General features: G+C 41.6%; 1 protein-coding gene across 5 annotated transcripts; it reads right to left on the bottom strand.

The window, feature by feature from the left end:
• Window positions 1-81: 81 nt before the first annotated feature.
• Window positions 82-23,745, bottom strand: LOC132883391 (uncharacterized). 5 transcript variants are annotated; one of them, XM_060916976.1, is made up of 7 exons: window positions 23,567-23,745; window positions 12,103-12,196; window positions 6,627-6,754; window positions 6,202-6,495; window positions 5,837-6,118; window positions 2,614-2,744; window positions 82-1,948 (listed from the first exon to the last, which is right to left on the bottom strand). In XM_060916976.1, the coding sequence occupies exons 3-7, from the start codon at window positions 6,685-6,687 to the stop codon at window positions 1,670-1,672; spliced, it is 1,047 nt and encodes a 348-aa protein (XP_060772959.1). In that variant the 5' UTR covers window positions 6,688-6,754; window positions 12,103-12,196; window positions 23,567-23,745; the 3' UTR covers window positions 82-1,669. The 5 variants fall into 5 exon arrangements, with proteins under 5 accessions (XP_060772959.1, XP_060772978.1, XP_060772968.1 ...); XM_060916995.1 differs by having other exon boundaries at window positions 6,627-6,740; XM_060916985.1 differs by lacking the exon at window positions 12,103-12,196.
• Between the last annotated feature and the right edge of the window lie 184 nt (window positions 23,746-23,929).

Raw genomic sequence — 23,929 nt, 5'->3', positions numbered from 1 at the left:
CACCAGTTAACCTAACCTGCATGTCTTTGGACTGTGGGGGAAACCGGAGCACCCGGAGGAAACCCACGCGGACATGGGGAGAACATGCAAACTCCACACAGAAAGGCCCTCACTGGCCGGCCACAGTTCTCACAGTTTGGGGAAACAGAACAGCAGGAAGCAGGCTTCAGAACAGGTGAGTTCTTTCATTCAAATATTTTTGTCGTCAATTCACAATTTATCCAGTACATGTAGGAGAATTGAAATGCCATTTCTCTCTCACCTTACTTGTAAAATCATATATATTATATAATATACACACATACACATATACAGTGGTGCTTGAAAGTTTGTGAACCCTTTAGAATTTTCTATATTTCTGCATAAATATGACCTAAAACGTCATCAGATTTTCACACAAGTCCTAAAAGTGGATAAAGAGAACCCAGTTAAACAAATGAGAAAAATATTATACTTGGTCATTTATTTATTGAGGAAAATGATCCAATATTACATATCTGTGAGTGGCAAAAGTATAATAATAATAATAATAATAACAACTAGACTGCATTTCCTCTGCAGAAACTGCTGGAGTGTGCTTGCTCAAATGAAGCCGCATTCTCTCACATTCTATAAAATACATACAATAACTGACCTGCACAAAAACACCTTATTGAACCCTCCAAATGGCTTTCAAGTCATTACCCCAAGACACCCCCAGCACAATGGACTGCCCCACAAAGAACCCGGGACACCCCTCTATTCCCCCCAGTGGAACAGTCCATCTGTTTCCCCAAACGAGACCCGGAAGAGCGTTTTGAATGCCTGGTGAGGGAATTGCTCCCGGAGTTGAAATAACAAAAGTTTTAACAGCCAGTGTGAATTATTTTACTTTTTGATCCTCGACAAAGATTCAACAGTGCATACGGTGGTGGCAATGAGAACAGCGACAGGACAGCAGAGATTTAAAAATGGCGGCACATGGCTGCCTGCGCATGCGCTCTGTCAGCGTCGCGGCTCAGCCCGTCACACTCTCTCACAGCATTTTGAAGGGAGACGCTTCGCGCAGTGAAATCTCCTCTCCACCCTTTTATATGTTCTTCAATTTAATTCAGAGGTTTTACAGGGTTTAAAACATGGATTCTGGCTGTAAAATCGCAGTTTTAATTTTGTTTTTTCTGCTGCGCGCGCTCTAACGTCTAGAGTGGGGGCGCTCCTTATGACGTCATCACTCCCATTCATTTCAATGGCACGGAGTTTTACCGAAAAACGGGAATACCGAACGAACGACAAGGGGTAGCGCAACCATTTTAACAAGCACACCATTCCAGATCGGGCCCTACGTTTCAGCGTTGGAACGGTGTCTCTATCTCAAAAGCCCTAGGAGGAGGAGTGGATCCAAAAAACGGGTGAAAATGAATAATAATAAAAATAAAACTTAACAATAGTTTGCTTTTTCAAGCACACTAATAATAATAATACATTTTATTTAAGGCGCCTTTCAGGGCAGAAAATTCTAAAGGGTTCACAAATTTTCAAGCACCACTGTGTGTGTATATATATATATATATATATATATATATATATATATACACACACACACACACACCAACTGTTCCACCACTAAAATACTGATGTTGCTGTGCAGAGTTGTTCAGCTCTTTCATACAAGTCATTAGCTGTAGAATCTCTAAATTGTATCATATGCTTTAACTTTCCTATAGTTGGACCGTTTGTTCCTAAATGACACTTTCCCCCAGTTGTGAACTGCTGCGGGCCTGTTTGATCGCTGCCCTCTCTCTGCTCTACTGTCCATTTGTGGGACATCAGCCAACTCTGCCAGTCCTATGGTTCCGTTTACAGCTGTAGACGTCTGCCTTCTTTCTCCTCCATGATTTGCCTGCTGTATGAAATTATCTTCTAAAGTCCCCATGTTTAGCCGTTCTGCCTCCAGCAAGCTGTTCAAATCCTATCAGATAACCAAATACACAGAGAACACAGATCAGGAAATATATTTACACAAATTACACAACACAAGAAGCAAACAGGCATGATAGATTGTTTCACTTTAAAATAAATTAAAAAATATATCTAGGCCGCTCCCATCTCTTTCAGAAGCACAGAAAGCTCGGGGAGAGGGGATAACTGCTGTGCATACTGAGAAATCAAAACCCAAAACTCCTTTCCCTCCAGCCAGAGCTTGTGCTTTAACCAGCAGGCTAGCATTAGCTGGAAAACATGCTTGACTGGCTCTGTGCCACGTTCAACGCTGCAGTAATGTCCACGTTATTCAGGAACAGGCGATAAGGTCAAATATACAAACACATTCCTGCAGGTTAAGAACAGAGGTCACACCGCTAACAGAGGGAGCTCACCAGCTAACGCTAGCGAAAAGAAAAGTTATTTTTGAAGGAGAGAAAGGTTTGTCTTTTCCCCAAATCAGTAACCGTGACAGTCTCACTGATCTGCATCGACAAATAAACTGTTCAACACTAACAGACTGAGAAAATGGCAAGAACAGCAGCAGATTATTACACACTCAGACTGACAAACATCTACTGGTTACCCCACACACACTCATCTGAGTGACCACCTCATGGGGCCAAATGACTCAGTTACACACACATTACTTACTGCGCTTGGACGTCGTCTTCGCTTCCTCAGGAATACACGCTTCACATACAGTACATAAAACAGCTGCAGCAACACCAACACCACCACCACAAACACCCACACTGGTATCCCACCACATTTTGGTCCTGGAGCTGAAACACACAGAAAACATGTCACTAGAGTTAGTATCAGAGCTGCAACAACTAATCCAGTAAGCTGCCCATTTTTAAAGACATCATTCACATCACCAACAAAAATATGTGTAAAAAGACACGGCACAGGTATCTGTTCGTGTGTGACATCACTGTGCAGTGATACAAGTGGGTTTTATAAAAACTGTCATTGTTTAGGTCTTCATGGTTCAGCATAAACCTGAAAACGAGAGCGAGTCATGCTTCCTGTGATGAAGTGGCATTGGCCATGTGGTGATACTCTCCATCCCTGTGGTGGATTTGGGCAGGGCATCATCTTGTTGGGAGCGGCAGGGGGCACCAACACAAAATAAATGAATAAAAAAAATCAAGTATTGAGATTTGGACGGTCGGTTTTCAGTCGATCATTTGCACATCAGTGATATCTTGTCACCGTGTAGATCAATGAACCTTCCAGAGTGGCACCATGATTCTAGTTTGATCTGGGCAGCCAGAATACTTCCTGGTCTCCCACTCAGAAGTACGAGATGGGGAGGGGAGTTAGGTTGACCTTTGACCTCTGGTCTCCCCAATGGAAGCCTGAGGTAGGGGGACTGGGGGAATCTATTAAATAGTGCACAGTGTACTAATGCGGAGAAAAATCAGGTCACACTATGAAGTGCTACCAAAGAAACCACAAGTCATTCACTGTGACTTTATAGTTTCACTGACGGTGTTGTATTTTTTTTCCTGGTTTGTGTGAAATCGTTAAGAACAATATAAATCCAGTCTGTCCAGCACCAGGGTGAACTGGTTTAGTCCTGACTCAGTGTTGGGGGAGGGGCAACGTAGCGATGCTCGAGTGTGAAATCAACACATATGGATAAGAACAGGTCTGGGGTCAGCCATCAGGTGCCCAGTTTAGGAGAAAGAGGAAAGAAGAAGAGGAGAAACGTGTAAAAGATTAAAAGGTATGCAGCGGTCATCACTTTATAAGTATAATATTATGCGTGTAATTAAATAGTCTAACACTTAGGCTTGTTAGCCTCAGTTGCTTACTGTGAGATGACAATATTCTGTTTTCTGTCCAGCTAGCTTACAGAAACATTTAATACAAGAAGACAGACTCCTCTATATCCCTCGCCCTATAGACCAACTATACACCAAGTTTCAGGATATTATTTATCACATTTTTCCAAGTTGTGCTGCAGGAAACCAACCCGACCTCTTTACACTGACCTCAGCAGCCCATGGCATAAACCCACCGCACCTTTGGTCTAGGGGAGCTAAAAATTAACATCTCTCACATTTCTTAGTCTCAAAAGACACACATACATTACTGAATCAACACATATACCAACTTTCAAGACCAAACCACTCATAGTTTTCAAGTTCTGCTCTGGAAACAAAAACTACCCCCAAGACCAAGTCTGAAATTGTTTGCATGAAAACATGAAAAATTAAAATTTCTCAAATTTCTTCGTATGAAAAGGCACATCTACATCACCTTGTTAACATGTACACCAAGTTTCAAATCCGTATCATCAATAGTTTTGGATATGCGCTCTGGAAACGAACACTGCTCTTAGAAATCTATTTATTATGTAAAAATGTGAAAAACTTTTTTTTCAAAAATCCAAAATAGCAAAAGGCACCAGTTCACATGTTGCTCGATATGTATACAAAATTTCATGAGGATATCTTCAGTAGTTTTAAAGATATGGCCCAGAAACGAGAATGTGACGGGACGGACAGATGGAACTTGTTTCTCTAATAATTTCACACAGTTTGTTCGTACGTGTACCTTGCAGCAAAAACCTAACGAGCACATCTACTGTAATAATTCTATTGTTCATTTGTACTTGCATACACAATTTGTTTACATTTGTCTGGTACTTTTTGGTAAATAGATGCAAAAGACAAATTTAATATGCAGTTTTTAAGTGTGTGTTGGGGGAGGGGGGGTTAATTGTGGATGAGGGGTTTTGTAAGCGATTGCTGTTGTTGCTATGTGGAAGTTGTGGCATTAGCCCCGTCTCTATTACTGTTCCTCTAGTTATTGAGTGAAGACGGCGTTTTGTACACCGTGATGGTGATGAAGACCATGTTCACATGAAGATGTTGCTCTGTTCAGACCAGTGTGTCCGGACTCAGAGCTGGTAGAATCCAGGAGCGTTGTGAAAGCCGTGTGAGGGACCAAGTCATTTTAACCAACATTCAACTGTTGGCATTTCTTGAGCACTTTACTAATACACATCAGTGACAACATTTACTTTCTCCATCATCACGCTGTGCAATAAATCCAGTGCTAGAAAAGGGTGCAATATTTATTCGGCAGCAGTTTGTTTATTTCATGTCTGTTGTATCTTTCACTGCACATGGAGCGAGGAGAGATGCAGTTTCGTTCTGCTCTGCACTACTTGGTGTACGGTCTGAATAACAAAGTTGACTTTGATTTGAGTGGAGTGAGCCGGATTCCTCGCTTCCCAACTACAGTCAGGAAGACGAAACAGGGAAGGTGACGTACTGTGGTGGATTTTGCTGAGGGAGATTTCTCCAGGCTGGAAAAGTTCCCTTGAAAAGGAAGTTGGCTGTCTGACCCAACAGAGCCAGCTATTTCATCACGTCTTTACTCGCTGTTCTATCGTAATCGTGGTGCCGAGCTCAAGCCTGTGGTACCCCTCCTATACTGCGGTATTGCAGTTATTGTTGCAGTCTACACCGTCAAGTGAGCACCTACAACATGCCAAGAAGAAAGGACTGAGTGAGCGAAGGAGCTTCTTAGGGATGGTAAATCAGTTGGGGAAGTTCATCATGATGGTGTCTGAATCCATCAAACAAAGCTGAGCTGATTGAGTTTTTGTACCAGGAGTGGCATAAAGTCACTCAAGAGCAACGTGAAAGACTGGCGGGGAGCATGTTAACATGCATGAATGCGGTGATTAAATGTCAGGGTTATTCCATCAAATACTGATTTCTCAACTCATCCCAAGTTCAAACATATAACGCCTCTGCTCTGTGCTCAGTGTGAGAGACTGATGGTAATAAAAATATCATTTAAAGGAAGACAGTATATTAACTATATATTATAGACAGGACAGTAATCCCCCTACCTTCAACACTGACTGCGTAAATATGAAGGTCTTCCTTCTCCTCTGGATCTCGGACGGTGTAAACTCCCCCATCAGTCGACCGGACTCCTCTCAGTGTGAGAACCGTGTTAGTGAGTGATGTTCTCGAGGTGTATTCAGCTGTACAGTGGAGTGAGCTGTTGGCCACACTGCAGATCTGTTTATCTGAATCTCTGTGGTTATAGATCACCTCCACTCGCTCTGATACGTGCAAATCCAGCAGCAGATCTTCACCAGGCTTCAGCTGAACTAATGAGCTCCGTCCTGAGAAGAATAAATTAATTGTATGTAAATGTGATCATTTCCATCAGCAGCAGTTGGTCTGTAGAGCAGGTAAAGACACTTACTGTCGATACTGAGTCGCACATCATTAACAGCTTTTCCATCACACAGACACGTGTACAGTTTCCTCTGACTGAAATCAGCTGCAGGGATGGTGAGGGTGAGATTTCCCTTCAGGTACTCATCATGGAACATTTTAAATCCCTCCTCTGACCAGCAGGATGTCTGATCGCACTGAGCCACTACCTGATCGTTACTGAACAGAGTCCATGTAGCCTCATAAGAGCAGGTCCGTTCACATGGCAGAGCAGCAGACTGATTAAACTTCACCCGTACTGTAGTAACAGCTGATACAGGTGCTGAAACAGAGAGAAAATACTTCACACTTAGTGTTTTTAACCCCCCAACACGTACAGGTGAGAGACAACAGTGTAATACAGGAAGCTCACATCCAAATATTACTGTGATATACCGGAGTAAAATCACTTACTAGTGATGGACGTGATCGTGATGACGAAGAGGACACCGCAAAGGACACAGGAGGACGTCATGTCTGAGACGCCACCACCAGCACTTCTTAAGGTTTAGTCAGCAGGGCAGTACTCTGCATATATCACACTGTACGGGTCAGAAACCAACCAGACATTCAGACTCAGCTTCTGCCCAGTCCACACTGGCATTTTTAGCCGTATGGCTAACAAAAATCAGAATAATTGCGTTATAAGGGCATGTATGTCACTAGAGGCACTCTCAGGCTATCACAGTTTCACTGATTAATCAATTTTACAATTTACTAAATATCAGCTGATTTACAGTGGTGCTTGAAAGTTTGTGAACCCTTTAGAATTACCTATATTTCTGCATAAATGTGACCTAAAACATCATCAGATTTTCACACAAGTCCTAAAAGTAGATAAAGAGAGCCCAGTTAAACAAATGAGACAAAAATATTATACTTGGTCATTTATTTGAGGAAAATGATCCAATATTGCATATCTGTGAGTGGCAAAAGTATGTGAGCCTTTGCTTTCAGTATCTGATGTGACCCCCTTGTGCAGCAATAACTGCAACTAAACGTTTGCGGTAACTGTTGATCAGTCCTGCACACCGGCTTGGAGGAATTTTAGCCCGTTCCTCCGTACAGAACAGCTTCAACTCTGGGATGTTGGTGGGTTTCCTCACATGAACTGCTCACTTCAGGTCCTTCCACAACATTTCCATTGGATTAAGGTCAGGACTTTGACTTGGCCATTCCAAAACATTCACTTTATTCTTCTTTAACCATTCTTTGACAGAATGGTCATTTCTTTTTCAGCTAGCGATCTTTTTAAAGTTTTTTTTTCACATGACACAATGGTACCACAGTGGGTAAAAACATTGGATGATAACTCCGACTGGTTTTATTAAAGCGTTTCAGTCAGCAACAGCTTCACATGAGCTAATATCAACAGGCTAATACCGAGGTCTAGCATCTTAGAATCTTAACATGTAGCTCTGCGCTTACCGGAGTCCAACAGAGGGCTTACGCGGTCGTAGCGGCTCCTCTCTCTTTTCCTCAACATTCACAAACTCTCTCCTAATAAACGAAAGGTTTATCAACACACTATGTGAAGATTAATTGTGAATTTATGAGTTTTACGTCACGTTTCATACCCAAGGTCCGACAGCTCACTCAACAGGTGTGCTGCTCTCAGATCGGTGTGTGGGCGTGAGCAGGACGTGCTCAGCGACAGTTAAAAGGAATACAGGGCCGATTCGCCACCAACTGGTGGGGCACGGGAACGACACTCAAATAACATATGGGTTTAGTAACCATATGGGTTACATTTATACTGAACGATGTTCATTATAATCAGTCTGTGGTACTTTTTGGTGGAAAACGCAGCAGTATCTCGCTGGTATGATTATGTCCTCTATCAGTCTGTTTCCTGCTCTGTTCAGATGGAACTGATGAGGACTTGTACAGACAAAGTCCAGCTGGAATCCTTTGTGTTGATGGAGAAAATCCTTGGCTGAACCCGTCCAGAGCTGGGATCATCTCGGAAGGCAGGGTGGTGATGGATGAACTGACCGACGTGCTTCAGGCCTTCCGTCTCCTTTATGGACTGATTTATTCCCTGTACCACCCCAAGGGTATGAAAAACACTTTGACCTTTGTTCAGCGGGTAATGCTCGACCTCGGTAAAGTGAGCTGGCACCCAAAAATTTACTTTTTTGGGGGAGGGGACCCCACAATCAGCCTGCAATTGTCTGAAATAGACATGGCATACGTTTAGAAAATCAGCAATTTAACCACCATAACCCTTTGAAAAACTCTCTAAATATCAGCTAAAACTATCAAAGTTCTTAAATAATATTTAGGATGGCTATTGTTTTGCTGTTTTGTGGATTTTAGCATACATTTCTGTGGCTTGTGGCAATAATATAGAATTGTACATGATCAAAGTTGATTTTAGCTTGGGGTTTACATTATAAGAAAGAAAGACTGACAGTGACATATTAGGTTGGTTACAAATTGGTTCAACTTATTCACATCTGTAAAATACAGGCCTAGGTGATTTCTCTGGGAGTGGTTTTGATGTATTACATGTTGCTTTATTTTTGCATGGTGAGGTTGACATTTACATGGAATTGCCCAATGTAAAATGGGGTTCCAAAGGGTCACACAACTGCTCCAGATATCAAGTGCTTTTGTTTTATGTTGACAGGGCTCGACATTAACGGTTGTCTGCTTGTCCGGGACAAGTGATCCTTTATGTCGGACAAGTTCATCGTCTCAGTTACTTGTCCAATCGGACAAGTGCCAAAATACGCCGATATTCGGGTTACATATCAAATTTATCAGTTTATTCACATGATTTCCGAAGCATCTCACTCGACATTGTTTTGATGAATCGCCAGATGTTTCTCTTTGGAAAGAGCAGTGTGTGCATGCGCAATATTCCACTTGCGAAACCAGCCAATACCGCTTCGTGTATTTGAGCTGAAAAGTAAACGGTCGTTTACCAGACCCTCCAGGATGTCGCGATGTTGTGATTTGCAACTTCAACACAAATTCAACCAATCCCCGCGAATTCAGGGCAGTGTTGCAATTATATCCAATCACCGCAACTTTCCTGCAAATTTGACCAATCGTTGGCGCCGTCTTGAGGTGACATCGACAAACTACCTTCCGCCTTACTTCTGTGTCTACATTCAAGAGAAGCAGCATGTGCGCAGTGTTGCCAGATTGGGCGGTTTTAAGTGCATTTTGGCGGGTTTTGAACATATTTTGGGCTGGGAAACGTCAGCAGTATCTGGCAACACTGCATGTGCGAGTCAGTGTTTATATAGGCTTAAATTCTGTTACTGAAAGTGTGTAATGTTTACAGTGAAGGACTGTGTGCACTTTACATTATTTTTTACTTAATACAAGAAATTAATGGATGCCAACATTTTTGCCAAAATGGTATTTTATTTTCCATTGTTTAGGCAGCTTCAGCATCATACTGTGAGATTCTGTTCAAATTGTTTTTTTTTCTTCTATGAAGCCTGAGCCATTTATTTTATTAGTTTATAATTATTGTTTAATTTAGTCTTCAGGAGAGACTGCCTGCACACAGTACTAGTATTAATATTTTTTTTCTTACATGAAAGCTGAGGCATTTATATTATATTTGAAGGTAACTTCATGTTGTGCTGTGAGGTTCTCTGCACTTTAACTTTTGAACCAACAGGTGCATTTGGATAAGTAAAGCCTATTTTTCTGCATTTTTGTAGTCCTGGTAATCTTTTATATTGGCAAAGTTGTTTATAGGACCATTTCTCAGTGTCTTTGCTCTTTTAATCAATAGTTTTTCAGTAATAACTTAATATTTAACATATCACTCAATTTTAATCGCAACCATTTCTCGCAACTTTCACTTCCTCCCACAATGTAATCGCAACAAAAACCTAAAAAACACTGCGACTTTCATCGCAACCATTAAATACCATACAGGAGCCACAATGAATAATTAAACAACCTGTAATCAGTGGAGGATATATATTCAAAGTTCATAATTTAAAAATGAAAATATACTGTATAATTTTAATTTTCTGGTTTTCAATTTCTCATAAATAAATTGATTGATGGAGTCCAATTTTTTTCTGCAGTGAATAGATTGTGTTAAAGTAATTCTGGTGAAATTAGTTTATTACAAATAGTTTTTGTGGGTTTTTTTCTCAAATTTTTCTTCGGACAAGTCAACTTCACATTCGGACAAGTAAATTTTGTTTCAACTTGCCCGGCAGGACAAGTTGTGAGCCCTGCTATATAAAAACACATACATTTTATATATAAACAACCTGGACTCGAACCCAGAACCTTCTTGCTGTGAGGCGACAGTGCTGACCACTACACCTATTTTCTTGTCTTCACAGTAGAGCCCTGCACTCCCGCGAGAGTCCCGCGGGAACTGACGCAAAGCGGTGCGGGACAAATTTTGAAAGCTCATTGCGGGCGCGGGCGGGAGGGGGAGTGCACAACGCGGGCATGGGCGGGAGAGGTGATAAGCTGCAGTCCCGCTAACTAAAAACGTGTTTAAAATAAAATTTATAAATTATTAATTTATGTCTATCATATATAATTTGTGCTGGATATTTTATTTGGCATTAATAAAAACATTTTAAGATGCCTAAATTTGCAGATGTGGTCTAATCTCGCGTACGTTTCCGATTCCTTTCCGCTCTTCCGTGTTTGAGATCTCCGATCATGGCAGAAGAGCAGAGCTCCTCTAGTGAAGCTCACAGTGCTTCAGAAGCAAGTGCTGCTTTAAAAAGAGGTACATTTACCGCTAAAAAGTCAAGAGTATTAGTCCCAAGTATTAAAAAGTATTAAAAAGGACTGTGTATCGCACAGATTGTTCAATTTAAAGCTAGAAATAGACAGTGTATAATCTGAGGAGCTGGTTGTGGTTGCGCAGCACTTCATATGAGAGGAGAATGAAATCGCGGTTGGAATCATAACGCCACAGACTCGGAAGTGGGAGTGCGAGTGCGCAAAGCGAGAGCTGTCAATCAAAGCGAGAGCTGTCAATCATGAGCGCATGCAGCGCTCAACTTGGAATGTGTCAGCAGAATGTCAGAGTCTAAACAAACTTACAATAAATGAAGGATCGGTCAGTGGAGAGCTCAGCTAAGCTCAGCATGTTTAATTCCCCAAGCCAATGACAGGAACTTTCGTGAGAAATAACGCGAACGTCTGCATCATGCGGGATTTGCGGGCGGGAGCAGGACAAAATATGGCAGGCGCGGACGGGAGCGGGACTGAAAATCATAATTCTTTGCGGGAGCGGGACTGCACAATGCGGGAGCGGGACTGAAAATTCTGTCCCGCGCAGACCTCTACTTCACAGTTAAAACTCTTCGAGCGACTCTCTACCCTTTTCCACCAAATCAGTTCCAGGGCTGGTTCGGGGCCAGTGCTGGTGCTGGTTCACAACTCGTTCAACTTGCGAGCCAGCTGAGAACCAGTTTGCTTTTCCATACCTCGCGGTGCTAAGGGAAGCCACTTCATTATGTCGCTGTATACGTCAGTTACGTTGCTACGTTTGCATAAACCTTGGCGCGAATATCGAAGCAAAAACAACACGGAAGAAGCAGCAGCAACAACAATAATAATAAATGACTTTGCGTTTGTACAGCTGCTGCTTCTCGTCGCTTAAAAATGGCGATCTTTCGCGGTCTTGTTATTGTTGTTGGTCTTAACAACTCCGCCCCCCCCCCCCGCTGACGTAAGCAGTTCTTTCCTCTGGCCCAGCAGAGAGATGGTGCTAGCCTGGAACCGGTTTTTCTGGCCCCAGAGCCAGTTCCTTGTCAGTGGAAACAGAAAACCCGGTTCCAAACTAAGCACTGGCCCCGAACCAGCCCTGGAACTGCTTTGGTGGAAAAGGGGCAAGAGTAACACTGGAAGCTCACAAACAAATATTACTGTGATACACTCGTACCTGAATAAAAATCACTTCCTAGTTATGGAGATGATCATGAAGATGACACCACGAAGAACACAGCAGAAGGTCATGTCAAACACCACCATCAGCCCTGTATAGGTGAGAAATCAACCAGACATTCAGACTCAGATTCTCCCCGTGTTTTCATCACTGACTTCTAGAAGAGGAAGTAAAGCTGAAGCTAAAGAAGGTGGTCGCCATTTTTTCTTCAGTCCTGAGTCCACTGGATCACAACACAAACAACCAAACCCCACCTGAGTAAAAAGTATTCTTGATATTTAACAGTAATTAACACCCGGGTGTGGTGTTTCTGCACCGCTTTCAGGCTTCAGGTGATTGTTCTTCTGGAGTTTGTGTAGAAAGTTCTGCTGAAGTTAGTTTCCGGGTCAGCTCTGTTTCAACACATAAAGGCAAGGCAAGGCAAGTTTATTTATATAGCACATTTTATACACAGTGGCAGTTCAATGTGCTTTACAGAAGTAAAAGCAGAACAGTAAACAATAGAAAATAAAATTACATAAAATAATTGGGGAAGAAAAATAAGAATTAAACAATAGTAGAAATAAAATAATAAAATGAAATAAAGTTAATCAGATCACCAAATAAAAGCAACTAAGGGCTGCTTTGCCACACTTCGTTTTGACAGCTGGTATTACTAGCAAGTTTTCCTCCTGTGATCTTAGAGACCTAGTTGGTGCATATAATTGAAACATATCCAATAGGTAGCTGGGTCCCATCCCATTTAATGTTTTAAATAGAAGAAGTAGTGCTTTAAAGTCAATTCTATAGCTCACTGGGAGCCAGTGCAGAGACCTTAGGATTGGAGTGATATGGACAACCCTTTTTGTTCTTGTAAGAACCCTTGCTGCTGCATTTTGGATTAGCTGAAGCTCTTTGATGGTCTTTTTTGGAAGACCCGTGAAAAGGCTATTGCAGTAATCAACCCTACTGGAGATGAAAGCATGAACAAGTTTTTCTAGATCATGTTTTGACATGAGACCCCTGAGTTTAGAAATGTTTTTTAGGTGATAGAATGCAGACTTTTTTACCACTTTCATATGACTGTTGAAGTTAAGTTCACTGTCAATAAGGACACCAAGGTTTTTGACAGCATCCTTTGCTTTAAGCCCCTTACTTTCAAGAACAGTGGCAATCCTAAGCCTTTCCTCCTTTTTGCCAAATATAATTGCTTCAGTTTTATCTGCGTTCAGCTGAAGAAAATTGTGAGACATCCATTTGTTAATTTGGTCAATGCATCTATGAAGAGACTCAAGAGGGGCATAGTCATTAGGTGACATAGCTAAGTAAAGCTGAGTGTCATCTGCATAGCTATGGAAGTTTACTGAGTTATTCTTAATAATTTGTCCAAGTGAGAGCATATAAAAGGTTGAATAGTAATGGTTCCAGGATTGAGCCCTGGGGAACCCCACAGTTCAAGGACACGGGTGATGAACTGTGGCCTCCAATGGCCACATAAAAAAATCTTTGTTGTAGGTAAGATTTTAACCAGTTGATTACTATACCAGTAAATCCAACCCAATGCTCCAGTCGATGTAACAGTATGGAATGATCTACCGTGTCAAATGCAGCACTTAAGTCTAAAAGCACCAAGACTGATGTTTTACCAGCATCAGAATTAAGACGTAGGTCATTCATGACTTTAGTAAGAGCTGTTTCAGTGCTATGATTGGCACGAAAACCTGAGTGAAACTTATCAAAACATCCGTTTAATGTCAGGAAGGCAGTTAATTGATTAAAAACAATTTTTTCAATTATTTTACCAACGAATGGCAAATTGGATATGGGCCTGTAGTTGTTGAGTACGGAGACATCCAGGTTGTTCTTTTTCAGTAGGGGTTTTACAACCGCTTTTTTCAGAGATGAGGGAAACATGCCAGTTCGTAAGGAGGTGTTGATAATCTGAAGTACCTCGTCTGATATTAGGTGAAGAACAGATTTGAAAAAGACTGTAGGGAAAATGTCCAGTTCAGATGTGGAGGAGCTGAGACTTTGTACTGTTTTTCTCAGAGTCTCAACATCAATTAAACTAAATGTTGACATTGTATTACGACCCCCTCTCTCGTTATCCAATGGTTCCAGATTTTGAAGTGTTTGCACCTGTGTGGCTATATTCATACGTATTTTATCAATCTTTCCTTTGAAAAAAGATGCAAAGTCGTTGCATGTATTAACTGAGAGAAATTCAGAAGGCATTTGTTTTGATGGGTTTGTTAACTTTTCAACTGTAGAAAATAGCACACGGGCATTGTTGATATTCCTATTAATAATGTCAGCAAAAAAAGACTGTCTTGCTTTAGAAATTTCTGAGTTGTATTTACATAACATCCCTTTGTAGATTTGATAATGAATCTGGAGTTTAGATTTACGCCATTTTCTTTCAGACTTTCTACATTCCCTCTTTAACATTTTAACTGCTGGATTTAGTTTCCAGGGTGCTTTTCCTTTGTCTATGACTCTTTTGGTTTTAAAAGGAGCAATAGCATCCATAATATGATTCATTCTTGAATTAAAAATTTCCATTAGATCATCTGCACAATCTGAAGATTGACATGGGAGTTCTGAGTGCCTGCTCAAAAAGAGCTGCTGTGCTGTTGGTAATTACCCTCTTTTTTACAGTCACAGACTTGTTTTGAAAGTGAGGGGAAATGGAAACACCAAAGAAAACACAGAAATGATCAGATATACCCAGGTCCATGACACTAGTAGATACATTAAGACCCTTAATGATGACAAGGTCGAGGGTGTGGCCATGGGAGTGTGTTGGCCCTTGTACATGTTGTGTTAGGTTGAAGGCTTCAATCAGTGTAAGAAATTCATTTGCATACGTGTTATCTGGATTATCAACATGGAAATTAAAATCCCCAGAAATAATAAGATTGTCAAACTCTAAACAAATATTTGACAACAGTTCCCCAAACTCCTCTAGGAACAGTGGTGCAGAAAGTCTTGGTGGTCTGTAAATAGTCAACACTAATATGTTAGAAGAACATTTTAGGATTGCACTTAGGTATTCAAAAGATGTAAAGTCACCAAGAGTTGTCTGTTTGTACTGAAAACATGCCTTGTATATATTTGCTATTCCTCCTCCCCGTTTATTGGCTCTTCCAACACTCATGAAATCAAAGAGTGGGGGAGTTGCTTCAATAAGAGTAATAGAGCTGCTTGATTGTTCAAGCCAAGTTTCAGTAAGAAGCATAAAATCCAGTTTGTGTACCGATGAAGTCATTAATTAAAAAAAGGCTTATTAAGTGATCTTGCATTCTGAACAGCTAGTTTTACAGTGAATGTGGGGATAATTTCCACAGAAGCGTTCTGTGGTTGTTTTGGAACTGGAAGGAGATTTGATGAGTTTACCCCATTGATAGGATGAATAAGAACACCTCTCCTTCTTGTTAGCACAGGAATAGAAAAGTACGTTGTGGGTCCCAGCTTATTTTCAAAACTACCATCTGGACCCAGATTATATCAGTTCGTTCCAACATGAAGGTCTTCACTGCTGCTGGTGAACTGTAGCTGTGCACATGGTCCTTCAGTCTTATCTGTAATCACAGGGGGAGGTGGTGCCCTCTGTTTCTTGGGTGCTGTGGCAGTTGGATATATCATTAGAGATTTTGGGGTACACAAGGCCTGACCATGAGACAGCTCTGTGTACGGTACTTGATTTGAGTGTCCTTTTGGGCTTGCCAAAGACACTCGGCTTAAAGACAATAGTCTCTCCATTTTCTCAGGAAAACGCAGTCTGGGGGGTGAAGGAGATACAGAGGGGCTTGGGGTTACATCCACCGCTGTTATTGGTGATTGCCTATTGCCAGTCTCAGGAGGTTGTGGTGATGCTTGTTTATCTGATTGTCTTTCTGATAGTTCTGCCAGCTTACCCGTTAGCTCAGATATCATGTTGCTAGCCTTGGAAAGTGACGGGGATGTGTGTGGTGATAGATCCACCCTCTGATCATTTTCCTGAACTGTATTGGGGGCAGATGAGTCAGCATGATCCTCTGTAGTTGCTGGGGGCTTAGTTGCCTTCATTGGTGACAAGGAGTTTTGCTTGTATCCATCAGAGTGAGCGTTAGTCCCACTTCTTTCTGCCTGCAGATTCACTGCTCGAGTTTGAACCTCAGTGTGTTTCCGTACTGTTTTTGAGCCGTTGTTGATGTCCCTGGGAGGTTCAGTTTGTACCCAAACAGAGTTCGTATCAGTGTTGTTAGCTCCTTTCAGTGCAGCTACAGAGCGCTTATCAGAGAGTGTACCCAAGGTCGGCATGGAATGGTGGACAGAGTGTTGATAATGGTCTGCCAAGACTTTGGCACCAGTCCAGCTGAGTTCTGTGCTATTTGGGCTGAAAAAGGCTTTATGTTTCCAGAAAAGGTTAAAGTTGTCAATAAAATTAATGCCAGAGGAAAAACATGTCTTTGCAAGCCAGGTGTTGAGACTGAGCAGTCGGGAAAACCCGTAATTGCCGATCACAGATCCTGGTAATGGACCACTGATAAAAAAAGGCATTCCAAGTCCGTTTAGGGCAGAAAAAAGGTCTTTGAAAGATTTCCTCACAGTGAGCTGTTCCCTGAAAACATCATTTGCTCCAACATGCACAATAATGCGTTTAATTGATTTGTAGTTTGACAGCATTTTTGAAATGTTGTCTGTAGTCTCTGAGATGGAAGCGTAAGGAAAACAGCACACAACCATGGACTCTCCTCCAATATTTTCCACAGTGAAATCACCCACAACAAGGGTTGTAGGATTAACAGGTGTTGGCGGCTGCTTTCTACCTCTACTGCGAGCTTTATTTTTGCTATTCAAATTCTGCCACTTTCTAGGAACTACTGGTTCCATGTCTGTAAGGCACTGAAATCTGTTCTGGAGTGTAATGGGCTGTGTATATCTGTAGTTTTCAGCCCGGTGGTATTCATAGACTGTAGGTTTGACGGCATCAGACCACAATGGAGTTGAAGTTAATGCCCTTTTGTTTTTGGGTCTAGCACCTTGTCTTTTCCAGCAATCAGTACTCACATTTTGCTTTGTGAAGTCAACCGATTCATCCAAGTTCCCATCATTCAGATGCTGAACATTCCCCGCATTCCCTTTAGCGGTATCGGCTGCTGGACTCCCTTCAATCCTTAATAGACGGGCATTAATCATAGATTCCAGGCTAGAAATTCTTTTTTCAAGCTCAGTCCATTTGTTACTAGAGTTCCTTGGTTTCCCCATTTTGCTATAATCCAGTCTTCTGTGTCAGTTGCTTTGTCTAACTTCTAGGTTATCTTGTTGAATGTAAATAAAAAGAAAGCAAATAAGAAAAAATAGAGAAATAGTGAAAAAAGCAGAAAAGAGAAGTTCAAGCAGGAGCAAAGCCGAAAATTTCGGTCTAAAACCGACTTAAAACCCACCATCAGTTCCTGCTTAAAACCAATAACATTACGGTATTACTAAAATAATAATGTTTTAAAATAACTCTTCACACAGCTTCCTCAGGCAGAGATTCATCTCCACAGGACCATTTTACATAGGGTGACCAGACGTCCCGGTTTTACACAGTCCCGGTTTGGGGTTGTGTGTCCCGAGTCCCGACAAAAGTCTGTCAGGACACGGATATGTCCCGGTTTTCGCCACTCGCGACGTTAGCGACTGAGCAGCGTGGGAATCATTAGCGGAGAAATGTCTGCATTTACTATTTTGATGAATTGACAGGAATCGCAAACTTTCCTGGTTACCGCCCCCTGGCCCTGTGGCATGGGTGTTTATTTAGCCACATTATTCCAGACAACAGAACGTGTTGCCATGCAACAATAAAATAAACATTAACTGGCGCGAATGTTCTTTGTCTAGCAGCTAGCAGCAGTAATGCCGCAGCAATTATGCCGAAAAGAAAATGTACCTTTTCCAAAGATTTACAGGGCACCTACCCCTTCCTCCGAGAGGTGCAAAACAATGCGCACGAAGCCGACTGCACACACTAAGTGCTTTGTTCCTGTACTGAGTTGGGTAGCCTGTGTTACAAATGCTGTGCGCTCCTGTGGGGGCTTTCCTCGGGCTGTCGCCCCTCTCCTCCTTTATTGCTGAGAGAGGCCCTTCATATAATCTTTTTTTATTCACCTTGTTATCCCGAGATAACGACATAATTAATTCAGGATCTCGAGAAAACAACACGACTAATTCGAGATCTCGAGAAAACAAAACCGTTATTTCATGATCTCAGCTGGATCACTGTATCTCCTTCGGTAGAGACGAAGCCAGGCCAGTCTTCTGCGGAGGTGCCGCGGACTCATTTTGAAATTATCCCCTATTAAAAGACTTAATGCAATCTCTCCCTGTGTCAACCCCTGATCAAAATATTGCCTTATTAGGTGATCGATTATTCCAGACATTCTAATGACCAAAGTTGCGTCTCATAGGGTTGCCAACCGTCCCGTATTGGGCGGGACATCCCGTTTTTCGGGTAATTTTAATTTGTCCCGTCAGGGACAGATCCTGCCCCTCACTCCAATGCTGTGGTGTAAATCGCGTTATTGCCGTGAGAAGCGCTATTACAGCGAGTCGCGGTCATCTGCGATTTAAAATCATTCACTGTCAAAGGCTGCCATATCCTGAATTTTTAAGCTATACTGACAAAATAGGCATGAAATTAAACTAGAGCAGATGGTGCAGCCAGTGGCTACAGCCTAACTGTTCGATAAGGAGAGCAGATAGCTTAAAAAAACCTTCCGAAACACAATAGACCTCAGCCTATACACTGTAAACCCAAACAGTTCTTGCAACTTATTAACATTATCTATTCAGTACTTAAAACCTGGTATTTAGTTGAGCTAACAATAAATTTAATAGTTTTCTGAGCAAGTTAACACGTTTTGATTGTATTGGAATTTATTTTTTTGAATACACATACTAATATATTTTCATTCACGGGCGCAGATAGAGGGGGGGATGGGGGGGATTCGTCCCGCCCAGATTTAAATTCACCTCGTTCGGTCCCCCCCACTTATAGGGAGGAAAAAATGTCTATGCTGTCTTTTTTTGCATAAGGCAAACCTCACGGAAAAATCAAAAGACTAATTACCATTCGGTTTATTGAGGTGCACAGCAGTACAGACATAGTTGCAACTGCGCAGACTGCACAGGTTGCGAGCTCGAGCTTGGTTGCTATGGTTACCCATAACAAGTTTGACAGGCATATCAGGGACAGCGCCTCCTAGTTCAGGACCCCAACACGGCATGATGAAGGGTGCCAAAAGGCAGAAAACGATTGCATCGTTTTTTCAAAAAAACAAAACAAAAACCGACTGTAAATAAACTGTGCCTTACTTTATCATATCACCTTGCAATTTTTTGGTAGTCTGTTCAAGGTAATGTCGTAGTGAAAGTAAAATCGTACGGAGTAGAGATGCCTTTCTGGTAGCCTCCTTCTTTCGGTGGTAGCCTGTAGATACAGTGCTCAGAAGGCAGTTTTAATGTTTAATCTGGCGTTCCCTGCCATAATTTCAGCGAGCATATTGTTTCATAAGGAAACTTTGCGAAGAGTTGTTGACTGACTGCCGCTCACGCAACACACAGGCATAGTTAGAAAGTCAGGATGCACTGGTTTACACTTTACACACACACACGTAGCCCAGCCTCTCGCTATGTTTAACAGTTGGAACTTAGCGGTTTTAAAACTAGTTTTGCAGTTTTTCAATTTCTGTGCGTGATGATAATGTGTAAACTTTGGATTTCCATAGGCTATGTTAAAATGTTATCATTGTCCTGGCCTGCAGGTAGTTCCTGGTGATGGCAGTGAGGGAGGTGAAATAACATGTATACACACTACCGTTCAAAAGTTTGGGGTCACCCAGATAATTTTGTGTTTTCCATGAAAAGTCACACTTTAATTTACCACCATAAGTTGTAAAATGAATAGAAAATATAGTCAAGACATTTTTCTGGCCATTTTGAGCATTTAATCGACCCCACAAATGTGATGCTCCAGAAACTCAATCTGCTCAAAGGAAGGTCAGTTTTATAGCTTCTCTAAAGAGCTCAACTGTTTTCAGCTGTGCTAACATGATTGTACAAGGGTTTTCTAATCATCCATTAGCCTTCTGAGGCAATGAGCAAACACATTGTACCATTAGAACACTGGAGTGAGAGTTGCTGGAAATGAGCCTCTATACACCTATGGAGATATTGCACCAAAAACCAGACATTTGCAGCTAGAATAGTCATTTACCACATTAGCAATGTATAGAGTGGATTTCTGATTAGTTTAAAGTGATCTGCATTGAAAAGAACAGTGCTTTTCTTTCAAAAATAAGGACATTTCAAAGTGACCCCAAACTTTTGAACGGTAGTGTGTGTATGTGTATATATATATATATATATATATATATATATATATACACAAAATGTAATCATTTGCTGACAGCTCAGTCCCCCCCCAGTTCAAAAATCCTATCTGCGCCCCTGTTTTCATTATCAGTCAAACGTGACGTCTGACGTCACCAATGTCGTTGCAGTTCACAATCTGAACAGAATCAAGGAAATGGCGGAAAATTTTGGTGAATGAGATGGACAGGGCTGATTTTTACATTCACGTTGCCTCCGTGGGAAGGGTGTTCACCAGGGGAAATACTTTTATAGTATTATCGTTGCTTTTCGTATTAACTGGCCTTATCTGGTAAGTAAACGTTTTTGCCGTTGTTAGCGCGCGTGCGCAAACCATTGTTAGCTGATCGCTGCTGTCTTCTGCAACGAGTAAGCTATCGTGTTGGTTAGTGTAAAGTTAATAACTTGCAGCTAGAAAGCACATTTGAGCATGCAAATAAAGTATGTTTATTTGTACAAAACTAAAAGCAAAAAAGAATGTAGACATGGCCGGATTCTCATGGGTAACCTACTTTTTTGCTCGCGATGCAATGAGTTGCCTGCACGTGCAGCTTGAGACGGAGTGAGGAAGATCTGTGTGACCAAAAGACCACATTGAGTTTTGACTAAATTAAGTTCACCATTGTACATCTTATTGATGCATGTTAATAATGCATTTTGTTTAAACGAGTTGAAGGAAATATTATATATGCAAAATGTGATACTTTGTTATTATATTTCACAGTAATGTGGTATTATGTGAAGTTAATATTTGTATTGTTGCTCTCTCTTGTAGGCTCAAGTGGAAGGTGAGAAGTGCACAAGCAATTCCTCCTCAATCCTGGTACTGTATCAGGTCTAACTTTAAGGCTAGTTACGGTTAGGATGGCAATGGCGTGGAAATGCAAGTTGTGCACTGCATCATTTCAGTCCCGAGTAAAATTATTCAGATGTTGTCGCCGACAACACAGTAATTTTTCTAGAGTTAGCCCTCTGCCATGTCTCTATGATGATTGTATTTATAGTTTTCAGTCTTTTGATTCACTTAAAGCACATCTATCACGATGCCACAGCAATACAGAAAGATTGGATAGAGAAAAGAGTGCTCATATATATTATTCATGCCGCATGTGTAACTTCAAGCATCCCTTTTCTGAGGCAGTACTGTTTGGACATTTGAGAAGTCATTTGAGAAAGCATGAGATGGTCGCTTGCCCATTCAAGAACTGTAACTACCGCACAAATGTTTATTCTTCCTTTAATGCACACAAAAGCAGAGCCCATGGTGGTAGTTCAGATTTTGAAGATGGTGTGGTGTCTGTAGAGAATGATGGCACTCCAGCAACATCTTCTGCTGATGGTGTTGATGAAGGGCCTGCTCAGTTTGAGGCTACAGATGACTTTAATCAGACTGAGGATGAGAGTGACAGTGACACAGATGAATTGAGGGCCCAATTGCTCCACAACTTGGCGTCATTATTTTTAAAGATGCAAACTATTCTCCGTCTCTGACTTGGCAACTCAGGAAATTGTAGAACATTTGTCTCAAATGTTTTCCTTGTGCCAACCCGTCATCAAGAAGACCATACAAGAGGTATTATTGAGACATGACACTGTTGTTAGTGAAACATGTTTAGATGAGCTTGTCAGTGCTGTTATGGGCTGTCACATTTTTACTAGCGCAACTGGTAAAGGTGAGTTATTATCCACAACTAAGAGATGGAAAACTTATGTTGAAAGACATTACCCTGTGGTAAGGCCTGTACAGTATGAACTAGAGCCAGGACACACTACTGTGCACATTTCCATTCTTGAGATGATTCAGGAAATGTTTAGACATACTGACATTCTTGATAAAATTAAAGAAACAAAACCAGCACAACAAGGTCAGTACATGAGCCACCAAGATGGGTCTTATTTCAAAGATAATGAGCTACTGTCCTCAGAAGAGCTAACATTACCCCTACTTTTGTACACTGATGATCTTGAAATTGCTAATCAGCTTGGCACGTCAAGAAAAATTCATAAAATCACTGCCATTTACTGGGCCTTTGCAGATCTTCCTAGTAAATACAGGTCAAACTTGCATGTAATTCAGCTTGCAGCATTATGTAAAGTCCCTGACGTTGAGAGATTTGGTTATGAAAAAACACTTGGCCCTCTCTTGGGAGAACTTTGTACTCTTGAAAGAGAGGGTGTGTTCATTGAATCCATTGGTCAGGTAGTTAAGGGCACTGTCATGTGTGTGGTGTCCGACAATCTTGCAGCCCATTCTTTTGCAGATTTTATGAAGTTTTTTAGGGCCAACTATTTTTGCAGATTCTGCACTGCTACAATAGACCAAATTCAGTCTCACGAGGTTTCAGATGGGGAGTTTAGTGTGAGGACAAAAGTCAGCCATGATCATGACTTGACTGTTGTGAAGCAGGGGGAGAAAGTGAGTCAGCGTGGTGTGCAAGGGGACTGTGTTCTCAACCAGAGGTTGGAGTATTTTCATACTGTCACTGGTTTCCCACCTGATGTCCTACATGATCTGTCGGAGGGCATTGTGCCCGTAGAACTGGCCTTGTGTATTAGAAAGATGATCCGTTCCAAATACTTCACTCTTCAGTATTTGAACAAAAGAATAGCATCATTTCCATACCAGCACACAGACAATGCTGACAGACCCCAGCGTATCCCAAAGACATATGCTAAAAAGAAAAACATTGGAGGCAGTGGTCATGAGAACATGACATTGCTCAGGTTACTCCCTTTGATTATTGGTGATAAAATTCCTGAGGATGATGGAGCTTGGCTTACAAAATCTGCTGTCTGACCATAATTTAACTGATCTGTACACCACTATGCTACTAGAGAACAAAATGCCTGTTTGTTTTATTTCATGTGAGATGTTGATAAATGTGAGCTTCAACACAATGCTAAGAGCACCTCTCTGAGTGTCACGTTTACGGAAAAAAAAAAAAAAAGGTGTGCGTGCACGAGCATGGTCGCGCGCAAAAGTGTCCCGGTTTCAGACTCGGGAAATCTGGTCACCCTAATTTTACACAAACTCTTCCTGAGGAGTTTATTAAAAGTGCAGCTCTGTATTAACACACAAACTCACCTCAGTCCTTTAATCTGCGCCGGAACATCTGTACAACATCTGCCTTATTATTATAATCACACTCAGCGGGGGAAGAAGTTTAATCTGCGCTGGAACATCTGTACAACATCTGCCTTATTATTATAATCACACTCAGCGGGGGAAGAAGTTTAATCCGCGCCGCCACTCGCTGCTGCAAAAACTTCCCAACATTCAGTTTCCTCCCTGAACAGGGCGGGGCTGCAGTCTCCCAGCTCGCTACCTGTAATGGCGTCACAGGTGTTTAAGGTTGGGTTTTTCCTCCAGTCAGTTTAACTCTTGTTCCTCTCAGCTGTTCATATTTTATTCAGCTAAACACAAACTACATGAATTACAAATAGAGCG

The sequence above is a fragment of the Neoarius graeffei genome, chromosome 1, assembly GCF_027579695.1.
Source record: "Neoarius graeffei isolate fNeoGra1 chromosome 1, fNeoGra1.pri, whole genome shotgun sequence".
Lineage (NCBI taxonomy): Eukaryota > Metazoa > Chordata > Actinopteri > Siluriformes > Ariidae > Neoarius > Neoarius graeffei.
Note: the sequence above shows the minus strand (reverse complement) of the source record. Positions and strands in the feature narration are given on the sequence as shown.

Excerpts from the sequence above, each read along its gene's own strand:
- LOC132883391 (XM_060916971.1), bottom strand. The coding sequence starts at position 17,334 with ATGGGGAAACCAAGGAACTCTAGTAACAAATGGACTGAGCTTGAAAAA.